The sequence below is a fragment of the Mustela nivalis genome, assembly GCF_964662115.1.
Source record: "Mustela nivalis genome assembly, chromosome: 11".
NCBI classification, from domain to species: Eukaryota; Metazoa; Chordata; class Mammalia; order Carnivora; family Mustelidae; genus Mustela; species Mustela nivalis.
Window position 1 is genome coordinate 78,824,574 of NC_139030.1, and position 13,882 is coordinate 78,838,455.

The 13,882-nt window shown below is 39.2% G+C and overlaps 1 protein-coding gene across 9 annotated transcripts in view; it reads left to right on the top strand.

Annotated features, from left to right (window-relative positions):
* COL4A4 (collagen type IV alpha 4 chain) overlaps positions 1-13,882 on the top strand; it is a 125,044-nt gene that overhangs the window by 8,596 nt on the left and 102,566 nt on the right. For 7 of the 9 annotated variants that reach the window (XR_014300448.1, XR_014300449.1, XM_082690159.1 and 4 more), the window contains exons 2-4: positions 8,201-8,353; positions 9,496-9,538; positions 13,757-13,834. Coding sequence is in view for 7 of the 9 variants with exons in the window: in XM_082690159.1 (XP_082546285.1) it covers positions 8,292-8,353; positions 9,496-9,538; positions 13,757-13,834 (183 nt within the window). In the remaining 2 variants the exon portion in view is untranslated. Of the gene's footprint in view, positions 1-3,787; positions 3,854-8,200; positions 8,354-9,495; positions 9,539-13,756; positions 13,835-13,882 lie in introns of all 9 variants that reach the window. The other 2 variants (XM_082690158.1, XM_082690161.1) reach the window with 2 other exon arrangements.

Sequence of the window (13,882 nt, forward strand, 5' to 3'; positions counted from 1 at the left end):
CTCCTTCTCACCAAAACAAAGCTTTCCTTCTTTTTTGGAACAAGTTGCATGCTCACTCTAGTATTTCTGTTTAACATTCAAGGTCGTTTGGACACTTTTGGGAAATCTCCTTCATTTTTTGGCCACATAGCTACCTTATATGCTTGAATAATTGACTTCTCTACGTTCTAGATAGAAATGGTACATTTTAAGACCCCCAACTATTTGATAAGATTTCCCAGATTTGAGATTCCAGACATAAAGACCTTCCCGCAAGAATTCAGGTTTTCTGGGATTCACCAAAAATGAATGTCTTTGTATCATAGTGCACCACTGCATTCAGAATTGACTGTCATGGCTGCTGCTGTATTGGAGAATAGAGTTGTTCTTCCCAGACACAAATCCCTGAAGCTTATCCAGGAATTTGCATGTATTTTTTTGTAGTATAATGGTCAATAGGGAAAGCCTTGGAGTTTGAATCCTGGATGTGCCACTCACTGCATGTGTAACTTCCTTGCAAAGGGAAGTAATCATATTACTTACCTCATGGGATGATTGTGAAGGTTGTAGATCTGTGTTAAGCCCTTAGCAGTGCTTAGCACCTAGGTGGCCTTCTGGAGATGCTGCTCATTATACTTTCTTATGGTGGGATAGTGGTGACGATGGTGATGATGGAGAAGAGGAGGAAGGAAAAGAAGGCAGAAGAAGAGAAGGAGGTCTAAGAGGAGTGTGTGTATAGTGGGGTGAGGGTGGGGAGAACATTAGTAGCAGTGACAACAGAAGGAGCTGGCTTTCTGGTTGATAACACCCAATGTCAACTTTTTTCCTGTTGTCCTCTCAGAGTCAACTTATGTTAACTCTGTGATTGTCTGAAGATTCATCCCCCTCCATAAGTTCTCTCTCCTCATGTTTAAAAGGACTTTAGGAGGGACTGTCATAGCTTATCCCTCTTTTCATTTCCCCAGATCTTCCTCCCTCCTCAGGTCAATCTTCCCGTTTCTGAGCTCTGCCCGGGCTTGATCCAGTTCCCAATTTTCTAACCCTTTTCTAATATATTTTATACAGGAGATCTTTTCATCCTAGAAGAAATTAGGAAGGAAGGAAATGAACATTTTTTGAACCACTGTGCCAGACACTATGCTAGGTGCTAATTTGGACTCATGTAATTCTCTTCAAGATTAACTTCACATGCTGAGAAGTCAGGAGTTCAGAAGAGTTACGTACTTGCTCAGGGTTATGCTGCTAAGTGATCAAGATCTGAACACAAGTCTTTCTAACTCTAGAGCCTGATTTTATCCCTAACATGAGAGCACATGGTGCCAGGAGAAGGAGGCAGACTGTATCTGTGGAGGAAGGGAGAAGTCACTGAAAATGACAGCCCCACAGTATGGGTGGTCCCTGCCTTCTGTATCATAGGGTGTTACTACCAGAGCTCAACACAAAGACAGTTCCCAGAGGTCTAAAAGTTCCAGAGAATTTGTATAGAGCCACCCCAGTTCTGTCCTGAAGGGAAAATTATAGACCAAGAGCAACCTGGGAGATTAGTGCTTTTGGCAAGAGACATACCACATTCTGAGTCAAGAATGTCATTCTTAACTTGGAGGTACAGGGCCCATTTGGTTATGAAAATCAATTTATATTTTTGGAACATATGTCACTGCCATGTGGGTTCCAAGTGGTGACATTATTATGGTCATTGTCAACTTTTCTGTTGATATTGGGAGGAGTTCTCAAGGAGAAAATGATAATAAAAGCCTATGTTGGCAGAATAGTAGGTTAACTGAGATATGGTCTGGTTGGCTCCGGACTAGCAAACTGAACTCCAAGGTCAACTGAGGACTCTGCAGCACTCTTAAACAATTCAACTGAACCTGGAGGGAGGGCAAGGTGGGGGCGGGCTTGGTCCTAATCCAACAGCATTCTGGTCAAGTTGGAACTGAGTTATTCTCAAGAATTTACTTGAGTAGTTCTCAGAGTTTTTCCATGTTGCTTCTCAGAGAACATGGAGCTCCAACCACATTCCGGTGATCCATGGACCACCCAGATTCATGACCTGCTTTAAAAACCTTGTGATATTTGTTGAGATTGACTCTTTTTGCAGAAAAGCTCAAACCAACCTGAACTGTTTGAAAGTCTGAAGAATATGGGATTGTCAAAAGACCGAAACCAAATAATCAGCTTGAATGTTGGGGAAAGGTCAGGTCATCTCTTAACAGGGAAAGTGTAAACCTCAAAGGCAGATATCCAGCCACCAAGGTGGACAGAGCATGTCATTTTTTTCCTGGGAGCACTATCCTTCTATCCTTTGAGGACTTTTGCTTATTTCTTTGCAAAGATGAGCCATTAAGAATTCTATTTTGGAAAGATAAAGGTATATACAAATAGGTGTTCAGACCACACACACACAAAATTGCCTTGGAAAGAGAGTCTTCAGATAGCTCTGTGTCAGAAGGTCAAAGGAAAGAACATATAGACCTTAAGTTAATAGGAATTTATTTCACTGAAAGAACAAAAATATTGTTATAAAAAAGAGCTCAAAGACTTAATGTTACTTGGGAAAAGAAAGTACATTGTACTCATACTACCTTTTTGTGACTTGGAAGATTCTCATACTCAGTCTTTTGTAATCTGGCCCTCTAATCTTGGCCATTGTGCACCCCCATCCCCCAGTCGATGAGAACCCAAGCAGGGTATATTTCTTTTCAAGATTGGGCTGCAGAGAAAACAAATTCCTTGTAGTAGAAATAATGATTTGGAAGATCTCAGATCTCGTTCCCAGACAAAGTATTTGAAAAACATCGAGCAGAGACTCATAAGAAGTCCCAAAGGAATTGGAGTCCAGGAACTTTCATAAAGTAGTGAAGAAAAAAAATCAGCCCAGGGAGCTGGAGGAAGAGAAGCTAATGACATTTATTGAATCTACATTCTAGAAACGACTGAAATAAATAGAGGCTGGCAGAGAGTGTGGGCACGTTCCTTGGGTTGTGGAGTGAGGCCTATGTCGAAGGCTCAGGGTGCTAATGTTCAGCCTCTGGTGGAACCTCCAAGAGAGCTTCTGTTGGGGTGTCACAGGTTGGGACCAGCTGTGGGGATGGGGAAATGCTTTTGTCAGACTTGGCTGGACAGGTCAGTTTGCTCAGGTAAAGGAAACAAACCATAAGCCTGCATCAAAAATGTGGCAGCTCTTGGGAATGAGCTCGTCTTTCATTCTCTCACTGTAGACCCTCTGTCTTTCTCTTCTTGCATTTTCCTCTCTTAAAAATAGCTTTTTATGATTACTGAGGATATCTGTGTCCTCTAAATTCAGGCTTGTCCTTCACCTTGACGTGTCCCAGCCTTCGAATGGCTGACTGGACCTCAGGGCATCTCCTGTCCCTCCTTCCTCCTTCATCCCCTTTCTCCTCTTTCCTAATTTCAGCTCTTCAAGAGGACTGATCCAGGCCATACTCTTGTGCCATCCTTCCCAGCTCCAAGTAGAAGTTCTAAGTCAAGCTCTGGGTTGGACTACCTTGGGGTGAGGTGGTTCCCCTCCTCCATGATGTGGTGGGTGATGAAGATCTGGCCACACCCTTGCTTAGCTGGGTTGAAGCTGGTGCCTGAGTGGATCGTGATGCAGCAGCTTGTGGAGAATGCTCCTTTCCTGAGAAAAACAGTAGGCTAAATAAAGTGTGTCCTTTGAAAGGTGTAGAACTTTGGTAGAAGTTTCCTGGGTAGGCAGTCTCCCAGAGCTGCTATTTGCATACATTTTAGTGGCACAGCACTTTGGGTTGTTAAGGCTTTTTTTTTTTTTTCTCTGTACTAATAATAGACTCCATTGAAAACTCACTGCTTTGGCCAGTCCCACGGGATGACAGAGCCATGTATTTGTGAGAAGGTAGGTCAGAAGGACAGTGTTCTGAGTGAGAGTATTTTTGTTTGTTGTTTGGTACAGTCAAAAGCTTGGTTGAGACAGAAGTTTTCATGCACTTAACATAAGCAGTTGCAACAAAGAAAATCCTCTCAGATTACTGTGGATTTCCTGTGTGAACCATAGGGCACTGTGCACACCAGTGTTCATGGTGTCCAGCTGATAATGAGATGGGCCCTCTGCTTAGCTATGATGCAACTTAGACAGGAGAACAGTTATAAATTTATATATATGTACACACACACACACACACACACACACACCCCTTTGGAAGTTCATCTAGAGCAGAGACCTTCAAGCTGAGGTACATATACCCCCAAGACACAAAAAGATTCCTAAGAGTTGTGCAAGCAGCTTGGAAAATCAAGTAAAGGAATCAATTTCAGATTCTCAACTGCTATAGGTATTTGTTCTTACAATTGTTCTATCTAAAGATGGGCCTTTGGTTCAGGTTCTCACCAACCCCTTCATAATTTTCATTCTACTACTTTTCACCAGATAGGTATAACCGCACCCTCAGTCATCCCAAGGGTTACCATTTTGCTTTGCCCCAAGGCAAGAACTGTTTGCAGGCCAGATGGTGAGCAGTGTAAAGGCAGGTGCTGAGAACAGAGGCACTCTACCTCTCGGGTTCCACATCCCAGGGCCAGGTGGTTCCCAACTTTTTGCTTTCATCACAATTGAGGGAAGACTTATCAGATAGTTGATCACTCAAAATGATTCTTGATGATGAATTCTATGTTGCTTTTGATATACAACTCAGGAGAAGTTCAAAGCATTGAGTGATATATAGAACAAATTTCTTCCATTCACAGCTTATTTTTTTCTGTGAATAGATTTATTAGAATTTACAGTTTTAAGAAGCTAAAATGGAAGCAGAACTGTTGCTTGACCTGACTCTTTTCTTGACCATATCTCCTTATTGATCTGGGCTAAATAAACTATTTGAGAAACCAAAAAGCCCAATTCATTTGTTGCCAACTACATTTCCAGTAAAATTTCATTTGTAATGTGTTTAATAATTATCGAAATATGAATTTAGGGGCACCTGGATGGCTCAGTTGGTTAATTGTCTGCCTTCTCCTCAGGTCATGGCCTGATGGTCCTGGGATCGAGCCCAGGTCAGGCTCCCTGCTGAAGGAGTGGTGTTTTTTGCTTCTTCCACTCCCTCTGCATTCTCAGTCTCTCAAGTAAATAAAATCTTTTAAAAAATTAAATTTATCTGGTTTTGGTGGATTACATACTACTTATCATTATGGCAAGCAAATTTAGTCAAAATAATTTTAAGACTTAGAGATTTGTGATCATAGGACATAAAAAGCACTTAATTTATATACATATTTTTGTTGCAGAGAAGTATGATAGGATGATCAACATAAGATTTCCAAATATAAAAATATATTGCACTACAATATACATGAGAATGGAATGGAGATATGAATTCAAGAAGAAAAATGGTGTAAAATTTCTAGCTGTTAAAGAAGTTGTGTTCATGAATTTTAAACCAATGCTGGTGAGATCTATTCTTATGATGGTCGGTTGGCGACATCTAGAGTAGTGTTGCAGGGCACCTGGGTGGCTCAGTCGGTTAAGCGTCCAACTCTTGATTCTTGAGTGTCTAGCTCAGGTTGTAACCTCAGGGTCGTAAGATTGAGCCCTGCTTTGGACTCCACACTCAGTGGGGATTCTGCTTGAGATTCTCTCTCCTTCTCTCTCTGCCCCTCCTCCACTCATTCTCTGTCTCTGTCTCTATCAAATAAATAAATAAATCTTTAAAAAAATACAAAAAATAGTGTTGCAACTGTTTTTATTTTATAGGTCACCATGTACAATGTTCCAAATTATACTTTGTAACTGTTTAAAGAGAAAATGAAAAATTTTAGATGTTAATTTGGTTTAGAAAAAAAAAAAAAAGGAGATGAGGTACGCATAATTTAAAAACCATTCCTGGGGGATAGGAGACCAGACATAGGCAGGCTGCCATGCTTAGTTGTCTATTAGGAGAAGGGTTACATATTAGAGTCAAAAACCTGTGGTTCTTCCATTTATTAGCTCTGTGACTTTGCACCAATTACTTAAATGGACCTAATTTGATTTTCTTTTACAACAGAACCAATACTTTTCTTACTAAACTGTGGTGAAGTAAGTGACTCGATGTGCACAGCCCTCTTAGCAGAGGGTCCCTGATGTAATCAGCATCATTATCTTCCTCCCCATCCACTTCCCTCAAGGCTGTATGATCCCTCTTTTCATCACCCTCTTTCTCCTTTTTCTCCCTCACCCCATGTGTATACAAAGTTGGCCTTATCTTATATCCTCTATTAAATATATTTGATTCACATTCAAAAGGTCCTAAAGTATCTTCTGTAAATTCTCATCCAATGAATGAAAAAATATATATGTCTAACTATGTTCCAAGCACTATTATGGCACTAGAGATAACTGTGAATAGAAAAAAGACAAAATCCCTGTCGTCACAGGGCTTACTAAGTGCACAGTGATGAGGCTGCAATGGCACTCCCAATCAGCAAGGTCCTTTCACTCCCAAGAGACTAGTTAGATTTCTGTGGATTGGTCCATCTGTCCATCCACCTGTGTACCCAACTGGCCAGCCATCCAATTACAAATTGTATTGAGAAACTCCTAAATGTTAGGGCCCTGATTTGGTGTTCTTGTTCTGAAAGTGACCATAACAACACTATGTTTTAATAAAATCCCTTTTTACACCCTTTATCACAATATGTTTGGAGATTAATTGCATCATGTGTCTGTCTGGAGGTTAAAAGCAAATGCCCCTGTTTTCTTTAATTTTTGACTCCTATTTGTTTAAAATATTGAGTACCCTTTGAATGATTCAAGCCAATTTGTGTATTCCTTCCAAATCAATAATTTGTTTTATTGAGACTTGCTCCAAGAATGCAGCTTCAAAAAGTATCTAAAATGATGGATTTGGGGATGGGAAATGATTTGGGCACTCAGCAGATTCTTCTACTTGATTTTCAAACTGTATCATGGAATGTTGTTCTCCCACCTACGTGGAGAACTAGTCTCCCATAAATACTGGTATATACTCCCAGTTTTCCTCTCTCTACCCAATTCTCATTGGTACAGGTCTTCAGAGAAGCCAGAGTTTTTAAGATGAGGTATTTCAATTTCAAGACACTTCCAATTTCAAGACATTCCTTTAAGCCAGAGATCTTTTATCAAAGATAAAGAGGCTTGGAGTAAAAATATTTTTTTCTTCTTTTTTTTTTAATTGAGATAAAGTTCACAAAATAAAATTCACTGTTTGAACTCTTTTAAAGTTTATAACTCAGTGGTTTTTAGAGTATTCATAATGTTGCACAATGAACACCACTAATTCCAGAACATTCCATCACTTTCCTAATTTCAAAGGTGAAACTGGACCTTCCAGTTCTCTTCTCCTCCAACCCCTGACAATTACTGCTCTATTTTCTGTCTCCATGGATTTGCCTATTCTGGGTTTTTTGATATTATATAATATGTGACTTCCTTCACTTAATAGAACGTTTTCAATGTTCATCTATGTATCAGTACTTCATTCCTTTTTATTGCCAAATCCAATGTAGCACATTCTGCTTGCCCATTCATGCAGGTTGTTTGCACTTTCTGGCTACTCTGAATGTTTATGTACACATTTATGCATGAACATAGTGTCCGTTCTCATGGTATATACATAGGAGTGGAATTGTTAGATCATATGGTAATTCTGTGTTTAACTGTTTGAGGAACTGCCAAAATGTTTTCCATAGAAGTTGTACCATTTTACATAAAAATAATTTTATACATATTTGCTGTTGTGTGCAAAGTATTTCTTTCTATACTAAACGGTCACTTTCCTACTTTCAAAGGTGAAAAAACAAAATGAAACCAAACGAAACAAAAACTCACTCAAGGGAATTTTAACTTGGATTTTCAAGGACAAATGTTATGTAGTAGAAAATGCTGCTTAACAAAATGAAGCAATAATTTTTTATACAAGCATTACATACACCTTTTTTCACTTCTCAAAAATATATTTATGACATAAATAACTGGAAATTACTTTTATGTCTAAGAATGAAATTGATATTTATTTGTTTAATCATCACTAAGATTCTCATCAAAAAAATTGCATTCCCCTTTTAGAAAATATTTCCATTACTATGAATGATGAAAGTCATTGTTTTCAACATTATAATGCATGTTGTATTTTAAAAGGTATCTTTATATTTAAAATGTTGTGTCTTACACCCTTTTTTATATGTAATTACACCTTGTTTTATATATAACATATCCAAACTTTAAACCCAGGACATAGAGCCTCACTTATAAGTCAGAGTCTTCTGGAAGAGAAGAGAAACCTGACAGAGTTTTTTTTAAGTACCAAGACTTGAAGTAACCCATGCACATGGCGTCAGTAAGGTGCTCATTCAGGTGGATCAAACCCTTGGCCACAGATCCCTGGTGAGTGTCCTTAGTGCGATGACTTGCTTTTATTCAATAATTTCTCCTAACCGTTGGTTTTATAGTTATGAATCGTCTGAATGTTTCATGTGTCAAAAAGCCAAATTTTTCCAGAAATCTATGCATTACGCCTGCTTTTTTGTGTGTGATTCATTTTTATTAAACACCAATTCTCTCTGCTCTCCCTGAATCACACCACATCATCTCCAATGGGAAAGACACTCATCTAAAGGCTGTAGATTGGTGCTCTCTTACTAGGTTCAAATAGTAAAAACTTTCCTGATGTCCAGTGCAGGAGGGGCCCTCTAATTAGCAGAGATACTAGAGGGGCACTTCACTAGTATGGTAGGCAAGATAACAGCCCCTGAGGAGGTCCGCATCCTAGTCCCTGGATCCTGACAATGTGTTCTGTCACAGGGCGACAGGGAATATGCTTGTGGATGACATTAAGCTTGCTCATCATCGGACCTTGGGGAGATTATTCTGGAGATGGGCCCAGTGTAATCTGGATGGACCCAGTGTAATCACAAGGGTCCTTAGAAGTGAAAGAGGGGGAAGGGGAGTGAGAGGCAAAAGAGATGGGACAATGGAAGCAGAGGCCAGAGGGATAGACAGCCATTGCTGGTTCTGAAGATGGAGGAGACCATCTGAACTACTTAGCTCTTCCCTAACTGGTTCATATTATTTTCCTTCCCTTCCAAACCATCTCCCCAGTCCAGATAGGTTTTCTTCCCTCCTCCCTCCTTCCAGTTGGTTCCACTTCATGTCATCCAGGGTACACTGGTCTTTGCACTGTCTCTGAACAAAGCTGCCTCCTTCCTTCACTCCTCTGCATTTCATTCAGAGAGTCACCCCTCTTCCCCCAGCTACTTATCTGGGTCTCACCTTCAGGGTATCCCCAGGGCCCCAGACCCAGTGGGGACCCCACTAAACGGCTGCGAGTACTTCTTGACTGATTAGCAAGAGGGGAGGTAATGATGACAGCCAGAGAGAGGATAACATTTATCTTGTCACAGATGACAGCTGCCTATTAGAAATAAAAAGAAGCTTTCTGGGATTTATTCCTTTGTTCTTTCTCTGTTTGGTTTGTTTTGCATGAAAATGAACAGTTTAAATTAATCTCCTTTTTTGCTATTTCATAGGTCACTTATGTTCATCCTCTTTTCTGTACAACATGTATATGGGGTAAGTACATTAATTAACTCTAATTGCATGCATTACTCTCATTATAAATCTTTTTGTTTCAAACAAGTCACTCGGTGGGACTCTGCTTTCTCATCTGCAAAGTGAAGGGTTGGGCTAGGGGAACTCTGAGGTTTCTTTTCTATTTTATAGTCAAGACTACTTAGCAAATAATTGCCCACATATTGGAGATTTCTTTATTTTATGACATAATCTTTTGTTAAAATCTGTTTTGTTTTGTTTTGTTGTTGTTGTTGTTGGAGAGGGGCAGGAAGCTGCTGGGTCACTTCAAGATTAAATCAAGAAATATAAGATTAAATGTGAACATTTTGACTCTGGAGAAAGAGAAGCCTAGAATATTCTGTAACAAGATCTCTTTCTTCTGCTTCCTCACTGAGGAATCAGAATTACTAAACCCCACCCCAGGCGTTTCTGGGAAATCACACCATGGACCGCCTGTAAGGTAGACCTTGAGACAGCTGCATGGGTTCAGTCACTATAGAGCACATCTCCATTTGTGCATCCTCTCTAGCTTGGATTTATCCAATCTAATTTCTGTGATTATTTAAGTTAATAACATAGGTCTTTTCAAAACCAGTTAAAATAGGAAGTTGCCTTCTGTTGTTCTTTTCCTACCAGTCAGGAACAGAAAGCACAGGCGTCAGGGAATCAGAAGCTCTCCCCAAGCAGTCATAGTTCACACGCATTGGAGAGCCTCATCTGAAATAATGAATGGAAACCCACTGAAAATTATATATCTGGATTTTTTTTTTTACCTGATTTCTCCATGTTTATTTCTGTATTACATTATTTTTTCCCTATTGTAAGAGTCTACAGTCTTAAATTTCACTTCCTTTGTTTCTTTTTCTTTTTTTTAAAATTATTTTTATTTTTAGTTTTTTAAAGATTTTTATTTATTTGACAGACAGACCACAAGTAGGGAGAGAGGCAGGCAGAAAGAGAGAGGAGGAGGAAGGCTCCCTGCTGAGCAGAGAGCCCGATGTGAGGCTGGATCCCAGGACCCTGGGATCATGACCTGAGCCGAAGGCAGAGGCTTTAACCCACTGAGCCACCCAGGCACCCCTCACTTCCTTTGTTTCCTATGCTCTGTATGAGTGAATAAAATTCTTGAACCAGACTGTTCTAGCCTGGACCCTCCTAGTGGGTTGTGCTGTACAGAGGTTTTAGAGATATTGCCCCAAAAGTAGCTTATACTGTAGTTGGGTTTGAAAGGTGGTGATGTAAATCAATGCAGTAGCTATGGAAGGCAACTTGGCATTATCCATCCGAATTGCAAATGTATAATCCTGTTGAACACAGGTATTTTCCTTTTTGGAATTTGTCATATATATTTATGCTGACTTAGGCATAAAGAAAATGCCCAAGAACACTGGCTTCACGGGAGCGTTGAGTAACAAGAGACGTGAGATAGCTAAACACCCATCAAGAAGGTCTGGTTAAACAAGCTATGGTACTTCATGCGATGGAGAGGGGTTCTGTTAAATTGGAATGATTTTGAAGATGTCTGATTAAGAAAACAGAAAGGTACAGAGAAATACACCCTTTGGGTTAAAATAAAACAAGACCAAAGTGGCCAAAGAATGCATCTGTGTACGTACATATGCCTGGGTGTACACGTGGGTTTGTGTGTGCGTGTGTATGTCTACATGTGTGTACATGTGTATGTGTGTTTACTTGTGTGCACATATGTTTGTGCATGTGTGTGTATGTGATCATGGCATGAACATGCTTTTAACTATCCAGACCCTGAGTGAGAACAGTGACTGCCTCTCCTGAGTTGGAAAAGAAGATTTCTTCTTCCATTATCCTTTTGCCCTATTTGAACTTTTAGTTTTTGTGCAAATGTTGTTTTTTAAAAAAAGAAAAAAATAGAGGCAGAAATGTAGGACTGGTTATTAATCTAGAAATTAATAACTTCTTAAGCCTTTTATTCAAGATAAATTTGTTTAAAAATATCTGAGATAAAACGGATAGGAACTTTTCCATTTTCCTTTTTGAAGAGGAACATTAGTTTTTGAGAATGCCAGTGTGTTCCTGGTGAATATGGTTTATACATTAAATGTTGCCTTGTCTGGGGTATGGTCTTTATCTTTTTCAAATGGGTTGACACGATCTGTTTTTGAGATGCAGCTTCTTCTTTTACAAATGCCTCCCCCTTTTAGGTGGCATTTATTGGGAAACATGTAACATAGAAGAACTTCAGAGACTGAAATTATCTCTTGCCTTTTCTCTTATCAGTATCAAAGCTTTATATGCAACTATTTCTTTTTCTTTACTAGAATCTGCTAACTTATCTAATTTATTTTAAAATGATTATTTCCTGAAATGTAATTTTGCTACAAACATCTCTGTGATGCTTGGCACACAGTTAAGTTAAAAAAAAAAAAAAAGCCAAAACAAACAAACAATAAGAGAACAAACTTGCCTTTATTATCAAACCAGCTAATCAGCCAGCCTTCTTTTTCTGGTTGTTTTGATATCCCACTGAACACATAGTAATGAATCCCAACCTTAAGTGAACCCAAGTGTTCAGACTAGTTATTTTAAGTGTTTTCATGCTGTCCTGGACCTGGCCTATTTCATTTTTTTTTCACCTTATCAGAGTTTTGAAATTGATGTTTCTGCATTCATAGATAACAGTGTGACTCAACCCTCCAGAGGTATATATTTCTGAAACTTCAAATACATTCTTTAACTTAACTCTTGTCAAGGTTTACATTCTTATATACTTTCAATGACCCTAAGGAGTTTTGTTTATAATAATGTCTTTTTTATTAATGCTCAATTTAAAGTTTTTTTTAATTTTTTTTGGATTGCCTCTGAGCGTATTTTCCCATAAAAAAGAGGTCTAAATTGTGTGATTGAAAAAAATGCATTTGGATAGACTCTTTTCCCTCCCAAACACATATTCATATACACATGTGTATGTATACACATGTATATATTCCTATGTACACTACTCAGATGTATTTACATATATGCTTATGTACATAGGTGTGTATGTATGTATAGAGGTCTCTCCATCAGAACTATAACTATTGGTTCAAATGTTTTAATGTTCCCCACCGTACTTTGACATAAAAGCTTAAATTTATAGCCTTGGGTGTAAAAGATCTATCAATCATAGAAATGTATGGTTAATACATAAGAGTTACAGTGAGGCCTGGACCAGCAAGATGATGAACTAGGGGAAGTTTATCCCTGGTGTCCTTCTGATTTTCCTATCCACACTCTCAGCTCCTAGTATCTGGAGCTGCTTTTGTCACTATTCCCTCCCAATCCACAGCCCCAGGCTCTGAAGGAATGCTCAGCGTCCATTGTCAACGCAAGTGCCTCATGGTGGCTGTTCTGTTGTTAAGGGGTCAATTTATGGAAACAGTTACTCTAGGATTATGCTTTTGTACCGAAGTGACAGATGACTCTGGATATAGACAATGAGGATTTGTGGGAACAAGGCGCTGATTCTTCCCAAAGGATGTGTGTGTGTGTGTGTGTGTGTGTGTGTGTGTTTGGAGGAAGCATGAACATTAAGAAAATATGTGAGTGTGGAGTAACTCTTTAATGAAAATTTTGGAGGGAAGTTAGGGAGAAGTGGAGAAAGTGCCCAAATGATTCAAATTCAAGAGCTTTCTGGTTGAGAGACACATTAGAAGAACCTTCTTGGAGTTTCAGCAACTTGCAGGAAACAGTTGTCACGTGAAGTCCACAGCTGTGACTACAGCAGTGACCAGGAAGGACTCAGCGTTCTTGGAGGGGAAGCAAGAGGGTCCTAAAAAGCAGGCCAATTTATAATCTAAGTGAGACACCATTGTGTGCTTAGTTTTCCTAACCATATAACTTATACTCTAAGATTATGCACAACTTAGTAAGTGATATCTTGCTAGGAGAGAGACATTACAGAAGATTTTGGCCAGTGAAAAGTGGCTTCAGAAGCAGGCTTTTTTTTTTCTTTTTAATGCTAGCTCACATGAACTTTTATTTTGCTCGCATAATCATCTTCCCTCTTATCAAGCCACAGTGTAATTTCTTTGCCTTTTTATATATCAACATTAGCCTTTTCTTTTCACAGATCCAAAGTTCAAAGTATACTGTGGAATTCTCATGGGTTAGAGAAAGCAAGGTGTTTGTTATAATGTACACAACAGGTACCTAGCTAAGTGAAGAATACTGCTTTACTAAACCAGATGCTTCACTTTCCAGAGTGGAAAGAAGTTTGTGGGTCCTTGCGGAGGAAGAGATTGTGCAGTGTGCCAGTGCTTTCCTGAAAAAGGGTCTCGGGTAAGTGATGTAAAAATCCACATGGTTGGTGGGAGGGAGAGATGGGGA